This window comes from Siniperca chuatsi, linkage group LG5 (assembly GCF_020085105.1).
Source record: "Siniperca chuatsi isolate FFG_IHB_CAS linkage group LG5, ASM2008510v1, whole genome shotgun sequence".
NCBI lineage: Eukaryota > Metazoa > Chordata > Actinopteri > Centrarchiformes > Sinipercidae > Siniperca > Siniperca chuatsi.
Window position 1 is genome coordinate 2,881,648 of NC_058046.1, and position 26,920 is coordinate 2,908,567.

The window sequence follows — 26,920 nt, forward strand, 5'->3', positions numbered from 1 at the left end:
CAGTTTTCCAAACCGTTTAATATCTGGAAGCTGGTTTAAACGCTTATTCAGTACTTCATGACAAAGCTGCACAGGAATTCTGCTAATAAAATCCCCACACAACCATGAAATGAAAAACTAATGAAGATCATTCTCGACATCAGGGACAGTCGCGTTTAAACAGAAGCTTCTTCAGATGAAAAGCCTCTGAAACTTTGGTTTGAGTGTCTCCAGATCGCTGCTGTTCTGCATCTTCTGCGCCAGGCTGCTCGCGCTCATGATCAGCTCGTGACCTTCGTCGAACAACTTTTCACCGAGCTCCTTCTTCACTCGCTCTCTCCAGCCGATCAGCTTCGGCCGGCCTTCAAACACATCCAGGCCAGAGCCAAAAGGCTGCAAAACACACAGCAAGCACAACCTGAATACACGAAAGGTAATACTGCAATTACATGAGAATAAATACACATCACATGAACATGAAACGTCTAAAAGGGTCAGGATCCCTCGTGGGGTCAATGAACATGCAGACAGGGTCTTCAGAACTTTCTAATAAATTGATATTCGTCAGATATATTTTTCATATAAATGCAAATAAAATAGGCCTTAAATATATCATCATAATTCATTCTGAGCTCCCGCAGCGGTACTAATTCTGGGTTGTACATATCCTGAAGTAACGGCCGTATTTTTCACAACAATACTTTGAATTTCAAGTCCAGCGGCCTAGTGGTCCAGGCGGGTATCAGGTGACCACAATGCCCTGGAGCTTTGATGCACGTCATACTTCTTTCCCTCCCAGTGTTTGTCCTTACCTATAATGTAAACTGTCCAATGAAGGCAGAAATACAGCCCCCCCCAAAAAAAACTATATTTGACGTTCCATCAGTTTTGTTTTGGCTCAGCTTTTCCTGCCACGGTTAACGGTCGGCTTAACAAAGTTATTTTGGTTAAAGCAGTTCTCCAGCAATTCAGTACTGCACTTCCGTAAAGTCGGGGGGGGGCTCACAAGAGACCGATTAAAACAAGAACTGATTTTTAATAACATTTATTATTATTTATTTTTTCAATTATTTATATAGCACAATTCAGAATCAGTTACAAAGCGCTTTACAATTTGACAAATCGAAACAACATAAAGACACAACAGATAAAAACTAAGTTAGAACAATAAAATAAAATAAAAATCAATAAAAAGTCTAGAGCTCTGAAAGCAAAGGCTGATGTCCTTTGTGTCTAAGTCTAGATCTTGGAGAGACTTCAGAGGATCTCAGAGCAACATAAGGCACTAAAAGGTTAGACCTCACTTGGGGTGCCACCGCTCAGGGCCTTAAAGCTAATCAGAAAGATTTTGTCATCAATTAGAGAAGCGACGGGATGCCAGGACGTGAAATGTGGTCGTGTTTCTTAGTTCCAGTTAAAACCCCTGGCAGCTGAGTTTTGACTCATCTGTAACACGACAGAGATTGTGTGCAGACACCGGAGAGCACGGGTTAGTTTTAGTCGACAGGTGATGGCGGCCTGAAGAACAGTTTCCATGTTTTTGGTAGAAAGAAACAGTCTAATCTTTGAAAATGTTTCTAAGATGCAGAAAACGGGACTGAACCACAGATCTGATGCGAGTCTGGCACAGTGTGGGGTTACAGAGTGAGACGGCGTAACTAGAGAATATGAGAATAAGATATTTGCACTGTCTGCACCTCTGATTAATATCTCTCATCACTTATTCTCTTGTGTGGGTCAAACTACAAACATGCTGGATCCTACATTTCCCAAAATGCAACTCATACTTTGGAAAACTCCCTCCAGAGCCACAGAAGACATGATGCAACCGTTCACAGGCGGAGTAGTCCTCCTCATGACTAGTAAACTGAACTTCATGGGTAAAATTGGTGCCCTTTTAAGGTTAGCCTAACTTACATTGGTTACATTAAGTAGTTTTACTTTAATGCAAAAACACCCTGGTTCATTTCACCGGGTTGTTGGTGTTCTGTGTAATTTTAGAATTAGTTGTAGAGAGTAGTAGAAATCCTGCAGTAGTAGAAGTAGCAGTAGTACCAGGTAACCCAGGTTCTGTGTGCTATATAAATAAAGTTTTTACTTACTTTTACTTACCAGTAGTAGTTGTAGTAGAAATAGTAGTGTTATTACCTGCATGATGTCAACTATAGCCACCAGATCAGCCAGAGAGATTTTGTCGCCGATGATGAACGGTTTGTTCTGCAGGAATTTCTCCTCCAGCAGCTTGAGCGACTGATTCAGATCCTCGACAGCAACGTCCATCTTCGCCTTCGGGGCCTCGGAGCCCATGATGACAGGAAACAGAACCTGTTCGGAGAGACACGCAAAGATCAATCAGACTTTGTTAGAACCAGCAACAGCAGTTAATGTAGCAGCACGTCTTTCCCATATGACAGCGGCAAATTATACCTGATCATTAATATTCTGCAAGAACATTTAGAAAAAGTAGTCTCAAATGTTAAATGTGCTTAGCATATTTTTAGCCACGTTAGCAGCATGGCGCTAGAGATGACAATCTGACAGTCGGTTGGCCGACATCTCAACAATTATTGAAGGATTGCCAAAAAATGCGGTTCACACATTCACGATCCCCAGAGGATGAATCCTAATGACTTTGGTGATTCCCTGACTTTTCCTCTAGCGCCACCTGCAGGGCAAAGTTTATACTTGTCCTGTGAAATATCTCAACATCTACTAGATGAATTGGCACAACATTTTGTACACACATTCAGGTTCCCCAGACGACGAATCTTAAAGGTGGGGTATGCGATTCTACTCCAAGACACGTCTTTTTGTCAGATTCAGTGAATATCTCCTCACGGTCCGCTAGCTGTCCGTTCTGTATGCGCTGTACGCAGCCCCGGCTCTGTGAATGGGAAACAAACAAAGCGGCTCGGACCGGGCCACACAGCACTACTCCAGCCATGATGTGTGTGTCAGGTAACGTTAAATGACTTGCCCTCGGACATTCAGCTCACTTTCTAGTTTGCCAAGATCTGCTGTTGTTGTGATGTTAGCTGTAGCAGCAGGAGAGTTGTGAGCATCGCTGTCTGGAGCTGCTGTGCTGGCTCTGGGAAACCGTCTCGTCCTCTCTGGCTGTTAGCTTCGCAGCAGCAACTGTAGCGACAGTTTGCTAACCCACAACCTAGCTAACGTTACATGCTGTGTCGTCGTTCGCTCTGTATCATGGTATTGGATTTCTGCAGAATCGCATTCCCCACCTTTAATGACTTTTGTGATTCTGTGACACAGTGGCGGTTTTGAGTGAAATGTCTCAACAACTATTGGATGGGAATTTCAGGGATAAAGATACTAGTTGTAGTAGTAGGAGGAGACTATCAATTATTATAGATCTAAAAATGTTGGTGCAACAAAACAAACAAATTAACTCATGTTTGAACTGTTGAAATGTGTGTACTGAAGTAGGTCAGGCGAGGACCCAGCACCGGGTTAATCTGGGACTCGTACCCTGAGCAGGAAGACCTTTGAGCCGTGAGCTCTGAGGTTCATGTGCTGCCAGGACAGGTATTCATTAACGCGAGCTCGCTGCTGCAGGTTAGCTGGATACCAGTGATCTGCCACTGACGACGAATATTTCTGCACCAGGTACTTCAGGATCGCAACGCTGCAACACAGACAGCATAAAGAACATCAGAGGAACAAATTTATGTTCTGACCACAGCAAACATGACAGAGAATCTGATGTGATGTTTGTGAAACTGTTTCACCTCAACCCCTGTGATGTGCAGATGTTCAGAACAACAATCAGATACAATCAAATAAGAAATTAAATCAACCTGTTAAAACTCAACAGCGTCTTTTGTACAGCGTCTTTCCTCTTTTGGAAAAGAGTATAAAAGTTACACAAAAATAAGATGGTTTGCTCACACAAGTCCTTAAAGTGACAGTCTTGAAAGTAGCCCGAAGACCTCACATTTGTAATTTACTTGTCTGGGGGCCCTCTACAGGCTGCAAAGCCTTATGAACCCACTTAGCTTGTTTATGTCTCAGGCAGATGAGTGGAAACTGAAATCCATTCAACTCCATTGTTCTGGGATGGAGGCAGAGATTTGATACCTCAGCAGGTAAAACCAGAACTATCTGCGTGGCTAGCTCCACCTAGGGGGCAAGTGGAAGAATATGTTTTTGTAATTTGGGCGAGCTGGCCCTTAAAATGATGAAAGCAGCCTTCGAAAGAGCTCAACAAACTCTTCCTCGCAGGTTTCCATCATAACTTGCTAATGCCTAAAATATGAACAGATGGACTGATCAGATTTCCAAGACACTCATTGTCATTATTTGTAGATGTAAGGAAGTCAATCCTAAACCCAAACCATCGTTGTACCTTTCCGTCAGAATGAAGCTTCCATCCTTCATGACAGGAACCTTCTTAGCGATGCTGATTTTTCCAAACTCCTCGCTGTACTGCTGCCCTGTGACACACACACACAAATGAGATTCACAGATTTTAGGCTGGGACACCAACGGAAGTTATTTATACTAAATAACAATTTATTTACAACAAAATCATCAAAGCAAGTAGGTGGGAGGAATCTGTAAAGTCAGTGGTGTAGGGAGTGGATGAGTAAAAATATGCTGCATAGATGTTGTGCTGTAAAAACAAAGAAAAGGAAACAAAGCAACACCACAGAGGATTGGCTGCTGCTCTGGCTTATAGGCATGGGGCACACCGGGCCCAGGTCTGCCAATAGGTCTGCAGCCCTGGACACAGAGAGCAAAGCAACAGCAGAGTGAACCAAGAAATGAATACATGCACCCAAAGCACATAACTGAGGGTTGTTCCGCCATTTGGAGAAAAGGAGTAAAAATGGTGTTTTTTCAAACTCTCCCTCCCCTTTTCCGTCTTATCTGCTTTGAAACGCTTCTCTTTCCTTTATTTTCTTTCCCCAGCACGTCTCCGTTATACTCGATCACCTCAGGGACGCAGGAACGTTTTGTCTCGATGCTTTGACCTCCGACCCCGCGACATCCCGCCCACTGTTTGCTCGTAAAGTCGGTTATCTAGGAGTTAACGTAACTGTACTCCTCGCCTCGCTGGATGAGTCTGGCAGCTTTCTGGGTGAAATGTGAAAATGTAAACTGATCGCCCAGAGGAGTGTTGGAATGCTTACAGAGCAAGTTCAAAACCTGCTGGACGTTCAACTCCCAACGCCTGCAAAATGTGGTTACAGAGTTACAAACCCATAGAGATAACAATGGCTGGAAATATAACTATGCAGATTTCTGGGGCTGGAGCTTATGCAACAAGTTTAAAGTTTGCAGGTCATTCAACTCTGCAAACTCTACAAACATCTGGTGACTTTTTGTACATTTCAAAAAGCTCAAAATAAACTACTATTTTAAGGCAGAATGTGAACTAAAGCCTAAACCTTTTACTAAAACATGCACAAATCATCAATGCATGAATTCAAGAAGTCCCATCCCTGTCCCTGTGTGTGGAATTACCTGCAGCGAGGTCGACAAGCTTAAACTCAAAGGGAATCCCGACCGCTTTGGCGAACAGGAAGACGGCGCGGCAGGGCTGGGAGAGCAGGTCGAGGTAGAGCTCCATGATGTCCGAGTCTGAAGGCAGCAGCTTCGTTTCCACCACGTTCCCTCTGTGCTTCGGTCCTCTCCTGCCGCGCCTGTTATCCTCTGTCTGCCCAGAACTCCGCCTCTCCTCGCTGAGACGCTCATTGATTTTTAAATGGTGGCGACAGTTCAAAGTAAGCAGGCCGTCGTGGTTGAGCAGTCTGACCTTTGGCCTCAGCTTGGCCCGGTATATTGTAAACACTGCTGAGATCATCACAGTTTTATCTGCTTGGCATTCCTCTAATCTGTGTTTCAGTGTCCTCTTTATAATGTAAAGCAATTAAAGGTAATTAACATGACACACAGTCAATGATGTGATCATTGAGTGTATGTCAGACTTTACCCGCTTTTCACTAATGTCTGATTGTTACTGTGCATTTGAATTACCTTTAATTACTCTACATTATAAAGACGACACTGAATCACAGATAAAGGTTTTCAAAATGCATTATTTGTTGCTTTTTTCCTCTTGTGAAGACTCTGCCCTCACATGATTTGCACAAATCTTCACTCCACTTATTACATAAACTATGATTTTGTATCAACTAGCTGGTGTCTACAAAACTACATTCTTTATCATATTTTTAAATAATATAATTCTTTCTTAATTATTGTGTAGGGCTGAAAGTAGTAATTTAGAATAAAATAAAAATATTCAACAACAATTTTGACAACCAATTAATCGTTTATGTCATTTATCAAGCAAAACTGCAGAATATTCTCTGGTTCCAGGGTCTCAAATATGAGAATTTGCAGCTTTCCTTCATTTTAATCACTGTACATTAAATATTTTGACCGTTGGTCGGACAAAACAAGACATATGAGAATGTCAGATTGGGCTTTGGGAACTTGTGATGGGCATCTTTCTCTCTTTTCTTACATTTTTTTAGACTAAACTATTAATCAGTTAATTGACAACAATTAGGCTACTCAACAGAATAATCCCAATAATTATAAGATAAGAGATAAGAAAGACATTATTGTTATCCATCTGTATACAGTGCAGTACTGTACATAGAGGAATGAAATTGTTTCTCCTGGCCCTGGTGATGCAACATTCAGACTACATATAAGGTGCAACAACAAGATACAAAACAAGGTACAGACATGTAGTGCAAAACACAGGACAACTACACAAGAGTTATAAAAATATAAATATAAGTAGGTGCAAATAAGTGTAAAGTGAAGTAGTGCAGTAGCAACAGTTTGTGTGTCCCTGAGGATATTTATGTATACAGGATATGTATGTTGTAAGGTGCAAGTGGTCAGACAAGCTATGGTCCAGTGTAGAGGTGAGTGGGTGGGGGTTCCACGGGTGTTTGCTTGTTATGTTGAGCTTGGGGGCAGCAGGGTGTTGAACAGTCTGACAGCCTGGGGGAAGAAGCTGTTGCAGTCTGGAGTCTTGCCTGGATGCTCCGGTACCTTTTTCCAGACGGCAGACGGGTGAAGAGCCCATGGGAGAGGTCTTTTATGATCCTGGAGGCCCTGTTTGTGCAGCGTTTAGTGTAAATGTTGATGGTTGATGATGGACTCTGCTGACGTCACTATCCTCTGTAGGGGCGCAGACCCGCAGTATAAACCAGGTCCAGACTGTTCACCCCTCTGGTTGCAAAGTTGACATGCTGATAGAATTTCGGATGAACAGTTTTGAGATTTGCGTGGTTCGAAATCTCCGGCCACAAAGAAGAAGCTGTTGGATGTGCCGTTTGAAGTTCACTGATGGACCCGTACAGAACAGATCGTGACTCTTCAGTGTTCGTAATGGGAGGGATGTACACTGCCACGATAATAATGGTGGTAAATTCCCTCAGTAGATAGAAGGGACGACACTTTACTGTCATATATTCAACCGTCGGTGAACAGCGGCTGGAGACCACTGTAGCATTAATAAAAAAATACTTTGCAATCTGTAAATGTTCAGAACAGTAATTATATAGAAATCTACACAAACAGATCAGCAGTCAGAACAGAAGCAGGATTAAAGTGAGTAAAACCTTTATTTTGAAATAGGGCGGTGGGATGAAAAACATTCATCCTTCTTACTATTGACTGGATTTGGTTCAGCAGTCTGCAGAGGTGGAGGCTCCTGCCTCTGAATCAGCCTGCTGAGGAGGATCAGACGGGTCAGGCTGAGGAGCCGGGTCAGACGGGTCAGGCTGAGGAGCCGGGTCAGACTGGTCAGGCTGAGGAGCCGGGTCAGACTGGTCAGGCTGAGGAGCCGGGTCAGACGGGTCAACAGAGCTGGATGTCTTGTGACTGCAGAGTTTCCTGAGGGACAAACAGAGCAACATTATTCATACAAAGAACAGATTATACATCAAAAACAACAAATTTTGTAAAACAAGAAAAAAAAAAAAATTATAGTATATTTTTATTTATTTATTCACTTGGCGGCAGCAGAAACAGACATTTCATCACCCTATAAAGTTGATATGGCAAACGTGTTTTTCTGTATTAAGTCTAAACAAAGGAAACATGTGAACGAAAGTCAGCTTTTTGGCCATTTATACTGTAAGCATGCCTTGTGCGTGAGGACAAGGACAGGACAAACAGGACTGTTTGCGGTCCTACAGATCTTCCGTCGCAGACTGAAAAGTCATCTGTTCACACTGCACCGTGGCCCATAAAAAAACAAAAAACAAAACACCCCTTGAAGCAGTTCATCATATTTGATGAAGTTGATGTGTTTGCATAATTCTTGCAATTTTTGGATTGTTACTTTGGATAAAAGCATCAGCTAAATAAATGTAATGTAATGTAACAATGAATCCCTGTGAGAGCAGATCAGGCAGAGGAGGAATGTAGTTTTTGGAGCATTCGAATGCAGAGTGATAATAACATTTTTACACTGTAAACACGGATGTGACCCAACACTGCCCCCTGCAGGCAAAGCACTTGAGTTTTCAAGTCACAACAAACCTGTTGAGAGGCAGCTGGGTGCTGGTGGACGGGGCACCCGTCCTGGAGATGGCTGGTTTGTGTTTCCACGTGGGTCGAGGTACGAGGCCGAGGTCGCCTGGCCTGTAGCGAGCCATCAGGAACAACGGATCTGTGGCCAGGTTCAGGGTCTCTGCTCTGTGGAGGAGAGACAGGATGATGGGAACAGGAGCTGACTGTCTTGGCTCAGGATGGTGGGACGCTAGCTCTATTCTTTAATACAGTTTTGAGGTTTTTTTATACTTTATACTTTCCTTTTTTGAGAGACTTTCTATTTTGCCTCCACTACATTTCCATTGTACAAAGTGAAGTTTTACTCCACTACATTTATCAGACGCTGCAGTTAACAGTTTACATGTACAGATTTTACATTTAGCTTGAGATAAGCTCATAAAATATCCCTAATATCACTCTTCTTTACTTCTATCCTTTACTGTATTCTCTCTTCTTAATTTATAGAAAAGATAAAGATGTTGATATATAACTACTCAAAACTGCTTTTTTCTAAATATATTAGACATAAGTGAAGATATAGCAGAAGATTTAAAGCAGGGACACAGGATAAGAACTCATTTCACTGGGGTGTTTAAAACTTTACAGTCTTACTTAGAGAGGAATGCATTGTTTGAATATTTTGATGAGACCAGTCAACAGCTAATCTGGTTCTGGTGGGACTCAAACCTCAGCAGGACTCTGATCCAGCCCACTGTGCAGCTGCAGTGTAATCTGGGCTTTTCTAAACAGGAAATCAGCTGCCAGCAACACCAGTGTCATCACGAGTCATAAAACTAACAGACACGGTCCAGTGGAGAGTGATTCCAGTACCTGACTGGTTTGGGGCCAGTGGTCTGCAGTTTCTGTCCTCGACTGCTCTTCTCAGTGGAGTCCCTGAGGGCGGAGCCTGTTCCCTGGGGGGCAGTGCTCTCCAGGACCTCCAGCAGCCTCTGCATCTTCCATTGAGTCTCGGACCCCTTCTCTGAGTCCTGCAGAGGACAGAGAACACCAAATCTTCAAAAATCAGAAATTATCTCATTGGTTGAGATACACCTTAGTGGGCGGAGCCACAGAACCACAATTGTTCTCATGTTATTGAGATGTAAAAGGTCAAAACACTTTATGTTTATTTATACTACAAGTGAGTTTTTTTTCAGTTCTCCATGCACCTTGGAAGTAGGTTGTGCCAGAAATTCCTACTCTGCACAGGCAATAAGTATAAATAGCTAATAATGTTAATGAGCATTATTTGTTTGTAATAATGTTCATTTTAATGAGCATTATTTTCTTACATATTTGAGGGTGGAAACCTTACTAATTCTGTATTTAGTGATATTTCAAATGTTGTAAAGTCAATAAGGTCAATCAGTTTACATAAACATCAATTCACAAACGATTCAATCAAACTGTGGTAGATGATAAACAGCACAGGTGAAGGAATGCTTGTAAAAATACACTGTTATTTAGGTTTGTACTGTGTTTTATATTTTGTCAACCTTTAATGCAAAACTTTTACTTGTAATGGAGGATTTGACATTGTTGGAGTGTTTTGACTTGCTAGAGATCCTTAGTAAAGGATCTAAATACTTCTTCCACCACTGGATGTTTGTCTGAGCAGCAGAAGGTAAATTGGATGTCTGACTGTCCTGGATTAAAACCAGCCAAATTGAACCAATGAATCATCTTCCCTCTCTGGAATACAGCTCCCACAGATATTATGATATTTCCAAAGCCAAGAGTCTCCGAGGTTTCATTTCAAGCAATCAGATGCTGCAGCGGGAACTAAAGCAGCTGTCCTGACACTCCTGTTTTTACCTCCTGGATGTTTCTGATAATGATGACTGCTTCCTGCATGACGCCTTCCAGCTGCCTCTTCCTGCTCCTTTCCCTCTGTAGCTCGGCCGCCAGCTGATCTGTCTCTGATATTTTTCGACAGCACTCTTTGGACACTGAGGCCAGCTCCTGCCTGAAAACACAGACAATACAGTGACAATAACAGTGTGATGACTCTAGCAGTGGGGGTATAGCTCAGTGGTAGAGCATTTGACTGCAGATCAAGAGGTCTCCGGTTCAAGTCCGGATGCCCCCTGAACCAGCTTTATACTGTTTCATCCCCTCAGTAACGTATCTTGGATTGCCTGTTTACTTCTATGAATGGAGGCAGTGGAGTCGGCCGTAAATACTATCAAAAATGGTGTTTGATGCTTTGAATCTTGAGGATTATAATGTTTATGAAATGCACTGTATTTAATCTTAGGTATAGACTATAAACCTTTACCTGAGAGTCTCTTCCTTGGCCATCAGGTGCTTGTGGGTGATGCTACAGTCCGTTAGCTCCACCTCCAGTTGTTGGCACTTCTTCGTCAGCTGCTCCACCTCCTGAAGAAGGGAAGATGTTGAATGATTTTGGTGATTTTTTTAACTCGAAAAGGAGGACAAGGTAAAGGAGGTTCTATTGCTAACCTTGTGTATTTGTTAGCAAACTGACTGGTGCCTTGGCCCTTTGTAGATCAAACATCTGTGACCCCGGTTTCCAACCTACAAGTACAAGTACCTGGGAATACACATGGACAATAAACTGGACTGGGCTAAGAACACTCAAGCTGTTTTCAGGAAGGGCAAAATGCTACGTTAACAGAGTGTTGACTACACACTGTATCTATCTTAAAACAACACTCGTATAACTCAAAATACAACGTTTTGAAACTGCATATAATCATATAATATGTAGGTTCTAACAAGGGTTTTTATCAGTTTGTCGCATGGGCTTTGCATTAAGTTTGTTCACCTGCTGCATGCTAGAAAGCACAGCAAAGGTGTGGGGGTATAGCTCAGTGGTAGAGCATTTGACTGCAGATCAAGAGGTCTCCGGTTCAAGTCCGGATGCCCCCTGACCCTAGTTTATGCCACATCACGACAAATGTACTTCCTTTCTGTGTTTCCTACACTCTAGATAGTAAGCAAGTAAATGCAATGTTTCTCAAGCTCCAAATAAATAAATAAATGCTTTAAGGTGATGATACTCTATGTAGCCTGAGTTCGATGAATTCATTTGTTATAAGGAGCCAGGGAAAAAAATATTCTGTAAAATGTTTAAATCCCCTCTAACGCATCCATTATTTTCTGACATGTGGACACTGACATTGTAGACGAGGTGGCCGAGTGGTTAAGGCGATGGACTGCTAATCCATTGTGCTCTGCACGCGTGGGTTCGAATCCCATCCTCGTCGAAGTTAAGTTTTCAACAAATTCTCTTGGGATAAATAAAGTTCTACAGCTCCATCATTGTACTATGCTATGACTTTGGTGTGGCCACAAGAAGCAATAACAGAATATTGTAGAAAAGGTTTCAGTCGTATTGGCCAATAGGCCTGATTACTGGGCCATCATGGAAAGAAAAGAAGGTTAGTTTCAGGTGAAACTAGGCAGGGTAAGCAGCAGGCACTCAGGTAGACTCCTCCCTGAGGGCGGGGCCTAAGCAACACACAGTAGCTTAAATTTCTGTTTTCTCAGACCATTTTCACAATTGAGAATGACTTCCGGATGGGAGCCGAAACGTCTTGATTCTGAAAACAGTGTCCAGATGACGACGACTGAAACCTTTTCTACGATGGAACACTCCTGGACGAATGAGGGACTACACCGTCAATAACAGAATAGTTAGTTGTGCATGTTCTCTCACAAACACTGAGGCCATGTCCAGCCTGAAAAAACGACGACGACAACGACACATACTTCAGTTTGTCGCATGTTCTTTGCCTTAAGTTTGTTCACCTGCTGCATGTTAGAAAGCACAGCAAACGTGTGGGGGTATAGCTCAGTGGTAGAGCATTTGACTGCAGTTCAAGAGGTCACCGGTTCAAATCCGGTTGCCCCCTGGTCACTGATTTATGCAACTTCACAACAGACATACTTCTAAATGATGTCTGGGTTTCCTACACCCTAGATGGCAAAAAAAACAAATTCAATGTTTCATAACATACAAATAATACATGCTTTAACATTCAACCCTCTCATATAATGAGACTCTGGGTAGGCAGAGGTTAAATTAATTTGTTGTAAGGAACCAGGGAAGAACCGGATCCCACATCCATTATTTTCTAACATTACGACACATCATGTCTGACTGTACTGTACTGTATAGCGCCTTTCTAGTCTTCCGACCACTCAAAGCGCTTATCACTACATATCACATTCACATCACTGTGCATTACGTAGGTAAGGCATTAGTGAAAGAGGTCTAATTGCAAACACAGCTTATTTGTCCAGAAATATTGTGATATAAATAGAGACCGGAAGTGAAAACAAAACTCAAGAGGTCTTTGGTTCAAATCCAGATGCCCCCTGAGTCACAATTATATCACTTCTCTGCAAACACACTAATGTTTTTTAAACTCGAAAAGGAGCACAAGGTAAAGGAGGTTCTATTGTTAACCTTGTGTATTTGTTAGCAAACTGAGAGATGTAAAGGGCCAAGGCACCAGTGACCCCGGTTTCCATCCAGGGGGTCAGTGTGGACATGGTAGAAGTACCTGGGAGTACACATGGACAATAAACTGGACTGGGCTAAGAACACTCAAGCTGTTTACAGGAAGGGCCAGAGCCGCCTCTATTTTCTCAGGAGGCTGAGGTCCTATAACATCTGCCGGACAATGCTGAGGATGTTTTATGAGTCTGTGGTGGCCAGTGCTATCCTGTATGCTGTTGCATGCTGGGGCAGCAGGCTGACGGTAGCGGAAGCTTACAGACTCAACAAACTGATCCGTAAGGCCGGTGACATTGTGGGGGTGGAGCTGGACTTTCTGGCGGTGGTGTCAGAGAGGAGGATGCTGGCCAAACTACATGCCATCTTGGACAGTGTCTCTCACCCGCTCCATGACGTGCTGGTCAAACAAAGGAGCTGACAAACTGACAGATGTTTGATCTACAAAGGGCCAAGGCACCAGTGACCCCGGTTTCCATCCAGGGGGTCAGTGTGGCTTAAGTTTGTTCACCTGCTGCATGTTAGAAAGCATAGCAAGGGTGTGGGGGTATAGCTCAGTGGTAGAGCATTTGACTGCAGATCAAGAGGTCTCCGGTTCAAGTCCGGATGCCCCCTGAGCCCAGTTTATGCCACATGACGACAATATCAGTGAGTCACAATTATATCGCTTCTCTGCAAACACTGTTAATCGTTGTCCTCTTACCTTCTTGCGGGTGAAGCTCTCCTGTGTGATCTTGTTGAAATCTTTCTTCAGGTCGTCCAACTCAATGAATAGATCATTCTCTCTGCCTTGCAGGGCGTCCTTCTCCTTCTGCAGGGCCACGGCCTCGATCCGCAGGAACCGGAGCTGCCTCGACCGCTCGCTGTGCTGGGCCCTCTCCTTCTTAAGAATGTTGGAGGTCTCCATCTTAACGCAATCGTCCACTGCTTTCTGCCTCTTCTCAATCATCCTGTTGTTGGAGGACAGGGGACGGTAAGGGAAAACATCTACTGTTCGCTGACCATCTTTTTGAAGCAACAGTCAAACCAACATCAAAGAAAGGAGATCAGCATGAACGCTGCCCCTGCAGACGTAATGCCGCCTGTCAGCTGAACTCCTAGACTTTTACTTTTTCATCCCCAACTCTGCTTCCTTCTTCAGGCTGTGGATGGCAGCTTCATGCTCTTCCTTCTGACTGACCAGCTGCTTCTTCAGAGGCTCTTTGTCGGACAGCTGCTGCATCCACTGCATCAGCTGCTCCTGCTGCTCCTCAAACCTTGCCGCTGAGGGGAGGAGAGGAGAGTAAACAAGGAGAGGAGAGGATGCTTCCCACCGTAGGCTTCACACAAAGTGCTTGGGACAGTGTTTGAAACCCCCTCCCACCACACCTTTCCAACGCCAGCATATTGAACCCTTTACACAAAAACTCTGAGTACTTCAAATTCTCCTTTAAACGCTGTGAGAACCATATCCAAACATTTCATGCCAGGTGGAAAGACATTGAACTCTCCATTATGAATGATCCTCCAATTTACGCAGTATTGGCCCACAAAAATTGTTTTTTTTTTTAAATCTCTGGACGGCAGAGGAAATAAAACAGCTTTTGTCCTGATTTATGTTTTGAAATATATACTGCTGTCCCAAAACAAAGAAAAAATTAAATAACAGCCAAACCTTTAAAAAAGATTCATAGACTTGTCCTGCACTCGGGGACTTGACACGAAATTGAATCCACAAGGCTGTGATCATAGATTATGAGGCGACCCACCAGCCACTCCAGTCATTTACCTACCTGCAGATCTACCATCGTCGCTTAATCGATTTGGCCAGCTACAGAAAATTAATCAACAGCCATTTTTATAATCGCTTAATCATTAAAGTTGTTTATAACACTAAAATGCCAAACACTTGATTGAAAAAATAATCAATCAGTAATGAAAATGACAATAATTAGTTGCAGCTTTAGTTGTTTCTGTGCCGTCGTTGCAAATCGCAGAAATTGAATCCGTTCTAAGAGGGTGGAAGATGAAGCAACGAAATACTGTGTAACTATTGAACAATTCATCGAAATCGCAATTTGGCCAAGCGCAATATCCAAATCACAGAAGCTGCAATTTTTTGATAAAGGTCAAATGTGTGACAAAACAGCTTTATAATGAAGTACAGCGGTGCTGCAGAGACGCCCCGGCCTACACATCTTGTTCTCCAGATGTAAGAAAACACGTTTGTTTGGTACAGACCCCAACAAATGTCACATCATTTTGGCACATCCAACCTGCCCAGCGTTTCAGCTCCTGGTCTTGTTGCGTTGACCCCCCCATTTTAACCACGTTGTGAAAAATTTGGGGGTGAAATTAGACAGCAGTCTAAAATTTGATAAGCAAATTGATTCTGTGGTCAGGGCAAGCTTCTTTCACCTCCTAGCAAAGGTTAAACCCTTCTTGAGCCGTTGTGACCTGGAGAAAGCTATCCATGCTTTTGTTAGTTCCCGCATAGACTACTGTAATGCGCTCTATGTGGGAGTTAACCGAGCTGGTCTTCACCGTTTGCAGCTTGTGCAAAATGCTGCGGCCCGCCTGCTCACTAACAGTCGGAAACACGAGCGCATCACACCTGTCCTGTACTCCCTGCACTGGCTCCCTGTCCAGTTCACAATTCATTTTAAAATTTTGACATTTGTTTTTAATGCAGTCAGTGGCCTCGCACCTTCCTATTTGTGTGAGATTTTGAGCCCTCACCGACCCGGCAGAGCTCTACGATCTGCTGGGCGACATCCGCTGGAGGTCCCCCGGTCCCGGTGCAAACAGTGGGGCGACCGTTCTTTTGCAGTGGCCGGTCCGAAACTCTGGAACTCTCTGCTCGTTGACTTACGTCCATCACTGACCTGCCTTTGTTCAAAGCCAAACTTAAAACCCACTTATTTAGAATAGCTTTTAACACTTAGTGGCCCTGCGACACTTCTCTTTATCTTAATGTTGTAATGTGCTCTGCTGACCTATTTGTACTTTTATTATTATTTGTTATTATCATTATAATTTTTTTATCTTGTTTTTAATGTTGTACAGCACTTTGGTTCAGTTTCGGTTGTTGGAAGGTGCTATAGAAATAAAGTTTGATTGAGTTCGATTGACATCGTGACTTTAATAGTTTTTTCAGTGATAATGAATATTGTGATGCAAAAATGATCATTCCCGCTAATCCTGCAGCGCTACGTGTAACAAACGTTTGTCTCACCCCGCATCACGCTCTCTGAGTTAAGTCTGTCGACTTGTTCCTGCAGCTCCTGTATCTGCTGGCTGTGCTGCAGCTTCAGGGCCTCTCGCTCCTGCTCGGCAGCCTGCTGCTGCTCAGCCAGCTGCTCAGCCAGCTCGTCCACCATCTTCTGTTTTGCAACCACGAAGGGCTTCAGGTGCTCAGTGGTGTCTTTCTTGTCCTTCTCCAGCGCTCCGTACTGAGAGACGAGGTCCTTGTTCTGTTTCTCCAGGTTGTGGCATTCAAGCTGACATCTGCAGGACGAAGAGGGACACGTGGGTTTAAGGCAACAATCTACTATCATTTTTATCATGCTGAAACTGTGACTGAAGCCTGTCCTCAGTTACAGTATGTCAATAGCGAGGTGAAATATCGTGATAATTCTAGGAGCCAATAACTGGAGATGGAATTTAGAAAATTTCAATCACATTTCAATGTTTTACTGTGTGAAACAAAACTTAAAGGACCACATACCGTACAGTTTTTTGTATATATTTTTTAATCAAATGAGATGATACACAATGTGCAACATAGTGGATGTAAACCTGAGGTCAATTAAATGAACATTAACACAAGACAGAAAAATAATAGACTAATGTAAACGACCATTGTTGACTAACTTAAATACTGAAATAGTGTTTGAGGGCTGGAAGTAGAGCTGAAACAATTATTATATAAGAATTAATTCTTCAACTTCAACACAAAATTAATTAATCAACTACTCTGACAGACTATTCGTTGTTTCAGTCATTTTTCAAGCAGTAATGCCAAACATTGGTTGGTTCCAGCTCCTCAAATTAGAAGATTTTCTGCTTTAATTTGTCATGTGTGATAGTAAATTGAATATCTTTGGATTTTTTATACTGATGGTTTAATAAAACACTACACTTAAATACATCGCCTTGGGATCTGGGAAGTTATAATCAGCATTTTTCATTATTTTCTGACATTTTATAGACAACTAATCAAGAAAATAATCGGCACAGCATGGTAGTTAATGTCACTTTATATTAATTCTGGGTTATATTATATTTATTATATATTTTTTGTGATCAAACATTAAAGCTAATGCAAACACACTTCCTTCCCAATAATAGTGGATGTTGAGGTTGCTTAGTTCCAATATTTTTAGTTAAATATCTAAATTTTTTAACACATTTAACATGGTGGCAGTGACAGAACCATTTTATGTGGCACAAACATCTTAAAAGGCACAAACTGGTGCTAATGCTAACATGGCTAACACCACTCTCGCTGATGTTAAAGGGCTATGCAAATAAAGTAGGATTTTTTTATTAGTTAGGTTATATTTTCTAAGTTTAAAAGACAAAAACTAGTGAATATATCTACATTTATGCATCATTATGTGTTTAAAGAAACAATTACGGCTTTATTTCCCCCCAAAAGAGAAGCAGCTCTGCAGTGTAGCTAACGTTAGCTAACAGTCTTACCTCTCCAACCGCTCATCCAGATATTGAATTTGTATCAAATATAACGACTTCTCTTTGACGCCAGAACCGATTATTTCCGTCATAGTTCTGTGTTTGTCTTTTTCCTGTATATTGTTTGGCTTTCTGTTGTTTATCTCCGCTTTTTTAATCCTTCTTTCATGGCATTTTTCAAAGAAAGTTCACAGAAAAATCTAGGCTGAGAAGCTAAGCTAACGTTAGACTGGTGTTGCTAGGGAATGATGCCTTCAGGGACTGCTCGGAAAACTCTACGCTTTTTAAAATAAACTGACCATCATCAGAAACTATTCAGAAATAAATATATTATAATATAAAATAATCTAATATTATATAATATAATATATCAGAAACTTATTTCCCCAAAAGAGAAGCAGGTCTGCAGTGTACCTTAGCACAATCTTGCCTCTCCAGCTACTGCTCATCGAATTTGCATCAAATAATATAACGACTTCTTTAGTTTATCCACCATAGTTATGTATTTGTCTTTTTTCCTGTATAACTGGCTTTATGTTGTTTATCTACACTTTTTTTAATCCTTACATGGTCTTTTCAAAGAAAGTTCACAGAAAAATCTAAGCTGAGAAGAACTAATCTCTATGTTGTTTGGCAGGGAATGCTGCCTTCAGGGACTGCCTATAAGGTTCTACCATTTTTAGAAATTAACCAACCATTATCATCTGTTTCAAACTATTATTACTAGTACTATTACCATTACTGTTATTACTATTCTCACTTTATATGAGTATGTGACTTTGTACTTGTAAAACTTTAACATAATCATTTATTCATATGATTATTAGTTTATTTATTGAACATTTTAAGGCTTCATATGTCTGTGCCATTGTCTGGCTCAGATGGCGTCACTTTCATTCCGATAAATGAATGAAAATGAAGGTGGAAACACTACCAAGTCAATGCGTTTCGTCTTCAGTATCTGAGCCAGTTTATTCTAGCTATGCTGCTCTTTGAGTATTAGTCTTAGTCTGGTAAAGGACCTGACCCAAACATTGCTGTGTGGATGATATAACAGCAACATCACTGTGACAACAATAACAGACACATATACACGTAAAGATACAGACATAAACAAAAACAAAACGCTCAGACTGTATGTCAGGTCAGCTCGAAAATCTGTAATTGCTCAGTTTATAGTCAAGGTCTGTTTTATAAATGAACAAAGCAGTGATGTCTAATTTCTATTTTCATGTGCAGCAACATTCACCAGTGACTCGAGGGGAACCGATTTGCATGCTGGGTATTTTCATTTCCTCTGTAAGGACGCTGAGCATGCCATTCTGCTCCGAAGCCGGGAGGAATGCAACAGGATCCATCTCCGCTGGGCCTCTGCAACCATCTTTGGACCTGCTGATCTGAAGCCGAGCGGCACCGCCCTCCTGCTGGTTCTGGGAGTGCTCGCCAACGTCTTCAACCTCGGGGTCATGCTGGTGCAGCAGTGGAGGGCCGGAGGTGTGAAAATCGTGGCCGCCATCATCCGCTTCATCTCGATACAGATCTCCACCTTCGTCCTCGTGGCCTCGGTCTGGGCCAGGGTGCTCTGCTGGCTGGACTTACCTTTCTTCTTCTGTGTCACCCTGTTCGTGTGGCTCAGCAGCTTCTGGTCTGTGCGTCCTCTACTGCGTGAGGGTTTTGAGCTTCTCCTCAGCTCTCTTCTCAACCATCCTGAACGTCACCCTGGTGGTGACCTTACTGACCTCCTGCGTGGTGTTCACCCCTTTCTTCTGTTTCCAAAGCAAAACTCTTGTTCCAAACATGACAGAAAAGGCTGCTTGTGTCATCAGGAAGCCTCTGTTCCCCGCCTGGGTTGACGTCAGTGTTTATGTGATCATCTTCATCTGCTTCCTCACCCTGATGCCCTTCATGCTTCCGACTTCACTGAGGCTGGTCGTCTACCTCTCTGCAAACACGCCTTGTCCATGCAGAAGAAGCAGGGCGGCTCTCACACTGCAGAGTCGTACCTGCTCGTCTGCAGGCTAACGGTGGCTCTGGTCTGGGTTTACCTCACCACGCTGCTCACCATCTCCCTCTACTATTTCCATGCGATCTTTGCTTCTGGGTTGAGCACGGACATGCTCTTCTTTGGATTGTCCTGAGACCTGAGAGAGAAGCTCAGAGTGCTGTTCTGCAGGGGAAAGAACACAAACACTCTGGCCAGCAGAGCGGAAGATAAGAGTGGCGTAACAGCAACAGTTTGACTGAAGTTTGAGTGAACATGTATCCTGCATCTCATGTAATAATCCTCACGTTGAATTATGTAAGGTACTAATTCTAAAATGATGTGAAAAAGGGTTATACTGATTTATGACGCACTCATTACAGACCAAGTTACCCAGAAGAAGCGGTGCCTGCGCTCTTGCTTTACCCACGTACCGAAAATAGTTTTAATTCAGTAACTATCAAGTTTATAATTAACGCTAAGAGTAACTGCAGTGGCAGCTGGTTTGTTTTCCGTGTTTTTAAGTGCCAAGTTGGACACATCAGAACTTTTCAAAAGATCTGAGTGTCCTAGTCGTAATTACAACTTGGTTGTGGACTTGAACACTATTAACATCGGACACATAACATGAACCTGGCATCATACCATGACCACAGAAAATACTTGTTTCTAATAGCTGTCTGTTAAAATAGACCTTTTCCTGTCATAGAAGGAAATGCTAAGGTGTAAATAATAACATGTTTGATGGCTCTGTTCCATTTAGGTGTTTGAGTGGTTCCAGACTTCCTACGTCTCAAATGTTGTGACATTACTGACAGCAGCCTCTTGATGCATGAGAAAACACTCATGCATCAATACAACACACAATAAAGAAATCACCTGGAAAGCTCGTGCTGCCAGGGGTGGGTGGGGGTTTCTAAATTGGAGAAAGTAATTTGTTTCGGGAGGATGATTTATGCGTAGGCTACATGTGGATTCGGATGATGTCAGAGCCGCGCATCACTAGTAGAACAAACATGCTGTAGAAATTTTTGATTATTCAGGTTACCTAGTAGAAGGTTGGACCGTTCACACTTGAACCAAACAGAAACCTTCCAGATGAAAACACGTCCGCACTGAGTGGAAACGCTGAAGTGTGTGTCCGACAGACAGAGCTTCGTAGGACGTATTACAAATGGGAACCAGAGCCAGAAAATGACCACGCAAATGGCCATAAGCGTGGATGTTGTTGTCAGTCGACTTACAGAACAACAACTCTTAAATAGCCATATTTCTTCTCTGTTAGGTAACGGCCTCTGGCAACTGCTACCACAGCTTCTGTGTTGACTGTCGGAGGGAGACGTCACTCACTGTTCGAGCAAAACAAAACAATACAGAAATCAGCACACATGAAGATGATGTCAGACTGAATAACGCTAAAGTGAAACAACTGACACTGGCACATCTAAACGGAGTGCTGCCATTATTGGTGTTGTTAGTTACACCTGTGTCCAGCGTCAGAGAGGTCTGGCATGTAAATAGAATAATCCACATTTTGCAAATAGCACTGAAGCTGTAGGGGTGAGCTGCCATTTTCTCCTGTCGTTGTTCGTTTCACCCAGGTGAGTCAGCACTTTCTGAGGAGGTGGATTGTTTTCTTTGTTTATTTTGGCAACAAAACAAACAAAACAAACAGCTTAACCACCGTTAAATCTGTGCTATGTTAAACTGCAAGTAACCATGGCAACAGCACTAAAGCAATAAAAGAGCCATAGTGCCCTCTCAGGTGTCCTGGTACGAGAGGAGAGTCAATGGATCTTTCTTACGCTTTTCTTCATCTTCACTTTCTAAATCTATCATTATTTTATCATCAACAATCAACAATTAATGTGCCAATACTGTTATTAAATATCTGACATCAGCAGGTCGCTGTAACTATAATGCTGGTTACTTAAAGTAGTAAAATCTGCACCGCAGTTTTATATTCTTTGGTCATTTAGGTCTGCATTGTAATTATTATTATCATTACTACTGCTATTATTATTATTATTCCAAAGTTTGATGTTGAAAATGCCTGATTGTAAAATGTTTCCCGGTAAAGGTAAAACATTTTTATTGGATGGTGATAATTACAATTACTTTTTGTAATTGTTATTTTATTCACTGTATGTTTTATGTTATTTCTATTGATAGGCAGATAATGTGCACTAATAATGAAATGAATGATGGGTTGATTGACTGATTGACATCTCTTAGTGTGTGTGTGTGTGTGTGTGTGTGTGTGTGTGTGTCTTAAAGGCAGTCCTTGTTGTTGCAGTTCCTCCTGATCACCAACAGAGGTCCCTAAAGGCCCTGGGTTCCTACTCACCCCTTGAAGTTCACATCAGTTCATGTGAGGATCTGTGCGGTGGAAGTCATACCTGCAGGTGAAATATAGTTTTGTTTACCGAGGAGACGACTCTCAGAAACTCTCTCAGCTCCACCTGGAATGCAAAAGAAAGAGGAAGAGGTCAACTGGGTCATTTTATCAGACTGACTGACTTGACTTGGGTCAAAATATTACAGCAGAAAATCAGAAACACCAACCTTTGGAGCTCTCTGTAGTGATTTTGCTCATGAATTGTAGTGTTTTTACCTCAAATAGGAGCCACATGATTAACCTCTTGTTGGCTCTACTTGCACTTCTGTTGTTTATGTACAATTCTTCTCTTGTGTGTGAACCTGTTAGAATTTCGCTCTTTTGACTTTTTTCTTTCTATTTTGTACAAATGTGTAAATAAACAAACTGACATCACCATAAAGCAGATATCTCCACAATATTTATGAGAGCTTGCAGGTTTTTTTTTTTTGTCAAATCCCTCCAATTTATCAGAATTTTTTTTTTGTCAAAGTGGAAGTAATTTAGTAATTTCTTCGAATTTTCAACCTGAAAAACATGGCGTCTGTTCTGGAAAGGTCAAGTTCTTACTAAACTATCCACCTGAATGAATCTGAGGTAAAAAACAAAAACTAAAAACATAGATCATGCAGATACATGTCAATGCTTATTGTTATAGCTTCAACACCTATAATAGGTTTGAACAAGGTTTTGGGGTTTTGGAAAGGCGGTGTGTTACGTTAACATCTAAGCGTTTGCTGATTTGTCGAATGTGTATCTGACTGGGCTGAATTAGTTCTCAAGTGAAGCATGTGCGTTCATTCTTGACCTGGGAAATAGTAGATTGACGATACAATCCCAACTCAAGGTCCACTTACTGGCTTTTTCCCGAAAGTTTATAAGCATGCTGGATAGATACGTCCTAAAAGTGCTATGGGTGAAATCATAAAAGCTACCGAGTTGCACGTCAACAGATCCATCTTCACAACAAGTGAGTAAACTCTAATCGCTGATGAAGACTGCATGATATGGTCGAAAGCTTTGGAAAAGATAGTAAGTGGACCTTAAGATGGGAAGATCTCAAATGGTTGTTTCCTCACTTATATCTCATAGTGAAAACTTAACATGTGGAAGGAAATCTGTTAAACATTCAAATATTCTGCATATTACTAAAATTGTTATAATAATACCAATGAAGATTGAATTACCATAAAGTATAATAACTATAACACCGTAAATCTATTCATAAAAGTAACATGTAATTAAACTGTGTGAGATTACTGGATCGGCTGCATGTATTTTATCTTAATGCCACAGTTAAGGCTAGCTTATCGGTCCTGAAGTAAAGCTGCTTTGAAAAGCAAATGATTTCAACCATGCTGACAATCAAAACTCTTGAACGCCCACAGCTTCAGACTTCTTTTTATCACAGAAACTGCAGAAAATTGATTTTTGCATACGTAAACTCAGAACAGGAAAACTCATTATGTGACCGCAGAGGATGCTGAGGCATGACGTCGTTAAAGGAAAACCAAGATTAGCACTTTTCTGGCTCTGTTTTGATCTCCCTTCTTTCTGCCTTCACCCCTCTGGCCCTTTTGTTGTGGCGAGGCCTGCCAGGGGTCAGCCGGGGTCACGCCAAAAGGAGCGAATGAGGGTTAATGCCTTCAAACCCACTAATAACACCCACTGCGTCCCCCCTCCAGGGTCATTTTTCATAGCTCTAGGAGGCAGGCAGCTGGAGGCTGGTCGCTTCCATCCTTCTGGTTTGCATTAAATGGACACATGTGGTCTTTGTTTTGAGCAGTGCGGCTGACACGAACCCATAACCAACCGTATGAAAAATGGATTTCTCAGGCAGCGGATTTAAGCTAAACTTTGTTCAGGGCCAGTGTTTCACTTTAAACAGGAGGTATCGTAATGACAGGAAGCGGATGATTTGACTTGAGCCCTTTGTTAAGGATGACGGGCAGAGTATCGCTGCGATGTGGAACAGTCGGTCTGAGAGGGACGTTGTGTGCGAGTCGGTTGCCAGATATGAATCTATTCCCAAGATAATGTATGTTAGATGTTTCGGCTCAAACGTATATATATCACACGTCAGAGTTTTACAGCTGGATGTTGCCGTAAAAAGCAACTTTTCTGTCCACGACTGAGTTTTATACTCCAGGCTTTCACACAGTGGCTCAGTGTTTAGCTCAGGGACACATGGTGGTTGATGGACACATTAGCTGTGGCAGCGATCAAACCTGTGACCTTTTTTTATGATCGGACAATCTATTTAACCACCAGACCACCCTGTAACAACCAACAGCCACTGGATACTTCAATGAACTTTCTTAAAGGATAAGTCTGGTGATATTCTATATTTTTGTTATAGTCAACAAATCCCACAAAAAGACCAAAACCAACACTGAACGTATCTACTAACAAGTATTGTGTGTGTATCGAAGCCTTATATATCTACCTGACATGTTCCTTCATTACACACTGTAGTTTATTCTGACTCAGTCCCACACACACCGTCCTGCTGCCCCAAACACTCGAGCACCAAATGTGGATTCATCCGCCGCTGGAAATAGTCCCCAACAAATGCACTATTTCCTCCTGTTTGAGTAACGTTTGCTAAAATCTGCAGTGTCCAGCTGTTTTTAAAAAAAAAATGACTGAGCCTTTTCTATTTAAATGAAACAATCTCACCACCAGGTGTATTTAGTGGCTGTTCTGGAGCTTTCAATCACGACACATGATCTTCATCAGCAGATGAAGTTGCCCACGGGATTGTAGATGTTTAAATTTCCGTTTTTTCCCCCGATCACTTCAAAGACTTCTTATCCATGTTGGCTTAAAAGTTAAGGTTCAAAGTAAATTCTTTGAGCTTGGAAACAGCGGTATCCACCACAAGGTCCATTTAGTAAAAGTTCTGGAACTTTCGATCTTATCACATGATCTTCATCTGTTTTTAAAGATTTACATCTCCAGGCACCAATGGGCTTTGGGTTTACCACAGGCAAGGAAGTCAGAGCGTATTGAGAGTCAGACTCATTGTTGGTTTTGGATTTATTGACAATGAAAAAACTATAGAATAAAGACAGAATTATCCTTTAAAGGGACATTTTTAAATACTTCCTTTATATCTTGATACGACATCTGAGTAGTTGCAGGTATATCAGCAAATTTGCTTCCTTCAGGAGAATTAATGTGGTCCCATTAATTCTATAATACAGGAAACACTTACCAAAAAGCAAGATAACACTTTACAGTAACCACAAGGGAATCTCGTTTTATGAAGCCAAGTTGAGCCTTTTCATTTCAGTGGTGTGTTGCGTAACACTCTGCTTCCCTTCAGTCACCTGAAACCAACAGGAAGATTTTTCTCACCTCACTGAGCTTCACTTAGCATGAATACTGATTTGCAGGAACACACACAGTATCTGTTGTCTCGGAAAATAAAAGAGTTTTTATAATAACATTTTAATCTTTGGGCTTTTGGGATATCGAGTCATTCCAAGTCAAAAGTCCAAGGGAAGTCACGAATCATTGGTGTTAAAGTCAAAGTTTCACGTTTTGATCCTGTCAAGTTATGTCTATAAGCCACCAGAGTTGTCATGCAACTTAAAAGAAAAGTTTGACATTTTGGGAAATACGCTTATTCGCTTTCTTGTCGACGTCTGAACGCTAAATATGAAGCTAGAGCCAGCAGCTGGCTAGCTTAGCTTAGAACAATAACTGGAAACAGGAGGAAACAGCTAGCCTGGCTCTGAACAAAGGTAACGACAGTTCACCGTTTCACAGGGGTTATGTGCCGGACTATTTCTTCGCTGGCGGGCAACCAGTGGAGACTACAGGAAGTTACTGCCAAGAAATAGCCCGGCACACAACCCAAAGAAACAATGAATTGTTGTTTTCACAATTTGGTTTTTGCACGAACTAAACAATCGAGATATATTGTAATTTAGAGTTTTAGAGTTAACAGTAGGAAGATTTTGTTACCTTTGGACAGGCTAGCTAGTTTTCCCTGTTTCCAGTCTTTATGCTAAGCTAAGCTGAATGGCTACATAGTTAGCATACAGATATGAAAGTTAGGGATGTCCCGATTAAGTTTTTCTGATCAGAGTCCTTTCGGTATTTTCCACAGAGTCCAATCTGATACTTATATTTGCCTAAATGTTGATGAAATATGTGTCTGACACATTGAAACACCTTATTTTTCACAAGCTACTCGATCCAAATACTGAAGGCCCTGATTCAAAACTATGACGTTAATCTAAATGCAGCACTGTAGAGCCCGGCTGTCATTAAAGCGTGGCAACTCCAGCAGGCTGAGGTGGACAAAACACAGCGAAGTTCAGTAAAGAAAGGATTGGCCTTTGATCAGCTTTATTTTAGCCAATACAGATCATTATAATCAGCTCAGGACATCCTTAATGAAAGTGATATCAATCTTCTCATCTAACTCTCAGCGAATAAGCATATTTCCCAAAATGTCACACTATTCCTTCAAGTCCACACCTCTCCTCACCTTCACACCTGCAGAGTCCAACCACAGTCTGAGCTGTTGGCAGCTGCAGCAGTTGGGGATTATGTACCTTGTTCAAGGGCACATCAGCTGAGGGAGGGTGAAGTATGCTCAGATTTATTCTCCAACTTTTACCTTATTGTCACTTCAAAGTCTTTAAATTAACTTCATGGGTACATTTTCAAATTTCCTGGGATGTGTGAGCTAAGGTGTGCACGTGGGCAGATGTAGCGAGGGTTAACCTTGGACTGAACAACCGCCATCACACACACACACACACACATGCAAACACCAACTCAGCATTAGCTCAGTGGAACGCCACGTTGTGAGCCTTTTTTTAATTTTTTTTAATGGTTTTTGCATTTTTTACCAAAAACAAAACACTGA

The 26,920-nt window shown here is 42.0% G+C and overlaps 2 protein-coding genes, 5 non-coding genes and 1 pseudogene across 7 annotated transcripts; 6 read left to right on the forward strand and 2 right to left on the reverse strand.

Moving 5' to 3' along the window:
• gstt1a (glutathione S-transferase theta 1a) lies at positions 1 to 5,818 on the reverse strand. Its single transcript, XM_044195203.1, has 5 exons — positions 5,464 to 5,818; positions 4,343 to 4,430; positions 3,466 to 3,622; positions 2,128 to 2,304; positions 1 to 372 (listed from the first exon to the last, which is right to left on the reverse strand). Exons 1-5 carry the CDS (start codon positions 5,801 to 5,803, stop codon positions 172 to 174), a joined length of 963 nt encoding a protein of 320 aa, XP_044051138.1. The 5' UTR covers positions 5,804 to 5,818; the 3' UTR covers positions 1 to 171.
• A 1,749-nt stretch (positions 5,819 to 7,567) lies between these two features.
• On the reverse strand, positions 7,568 to 17,943 carry cfap157 (cilia and flagella associated protein 157). The gene is made up of 9 exons (XM_044195199.1): positions 17,687 to 17,943; positions 16,218 to 16,489; positions 14,113 to 14,266; positions 13,707 to 13,953; positions 10,799 to 10,899; positions 10,336 to 10,486; positions 9,352 to 9,509; positions 8,509 to 8,664; positions 7,568 to 7,857 (listed from the first exon to the last, which is right to left on the reverse strand). The coding sequence occupies exons 1-9, from the start codon at positions 17,767 to 17,769 to the stop codon at positions 7,650 to 7,652; spliced, it is 1,530 nt and encodes a 509-aa protein (XP_044051134.1). The 5' UTR covers positions 17,770 to 17,943; the 3' UTR covers positions 7,568 to 7,649.
• On the forward strand, positions 10,538 to 10,609 carry trnac-gca. The gene has a single exon. It is a non-coding gene; the product is annotated as a tRNA-Cys (tRNA).
• trnac-gca lies at positions 11,341 to 11,412 on the forward strand. Its single transcript has one exon. It is a non-coding gene; the product is annotated as a tRNA-Cys (tRNA).
• On the forward strand, positions 11,669 to 11,750 carry trnas-gcu. Its single transcript has one exon. It is a non-coding gene; the product is annotated as a tRNA-Ser (tRNA).
• trnac-gca lies at positions 12,327 to 12,398 on the forward strand. The gene has a single exon. It is a non-coding gene; the product is annotated as a tRNA-Cys (tRNA).
• Positions 13,547 to 13,618, forward strand: trnac-gca. Its single transcript has one exon. It is a non-coding gene; the product is annotated as a tRNA-Cys (tRNA).
• Positions 17,944 to 18,814: 871 nt separating the features above from the next.
• Positions 18,815 to 22,953, forward strand: LOC122876164 (annotated as a pseudogene).
• The last annotated feature ends 3,967 nt before the right edge of the window (positions 22,954 to 26,920 follow it).

What these genes read in the sequence shown, in the direction of transcription:
- gstt1a (XM_044195203.1), bottom strand. Translation starts at nt 5,803, where the DNA reads ATGATCTCAGCAGTGTTTACAATATACCGGGCCAAGCTGAGGCCAAAG. An exon ending in AGCTTCATTCTGACGGAAAG is followed by an intron (nt 3,623 to 4,342) that starts GTACAACGATGG and finishes TCTGTGTTGCAG; the next exon opens with CGTTGCGATCCTGAAGTACC. An exon ending in CAAAGGTCTTCCTGCTCAGG is followed by an intron (nt 2,305 to 3,465) that starts GTACGAGTCCCA and finishes CTCTCCGAACAG; the next exon opens with GTTCTGTTTCCTGTCATCAT.
- cfap157 (XM_044195199.1), bottom strand. Translation starts at nt 17,769, where the DNA reads ATGACGGAAATAATCGGTTCTGGCGTCAAAGAGAAGTCGTTATATTTG. An exon ending in GCCAAGGAAGAGACTCTCAG is followed by an intron (nt 10,487 to 10,798) that starts GTAAAGGTTTAT and finishes CTGTGTTTTCAG; the next exon opens with GCAGGAGCTGGCCTCAGTGT. An exon ending in TTATCAGAAACATCCAGGAG is followed by an intron (nt 9,510 to 10,335) that starts GTAAAAACAGGA and finishes TGTCCTCTGCAG; the next exon opens with GACTCAGAGAAGGGGTCCGA.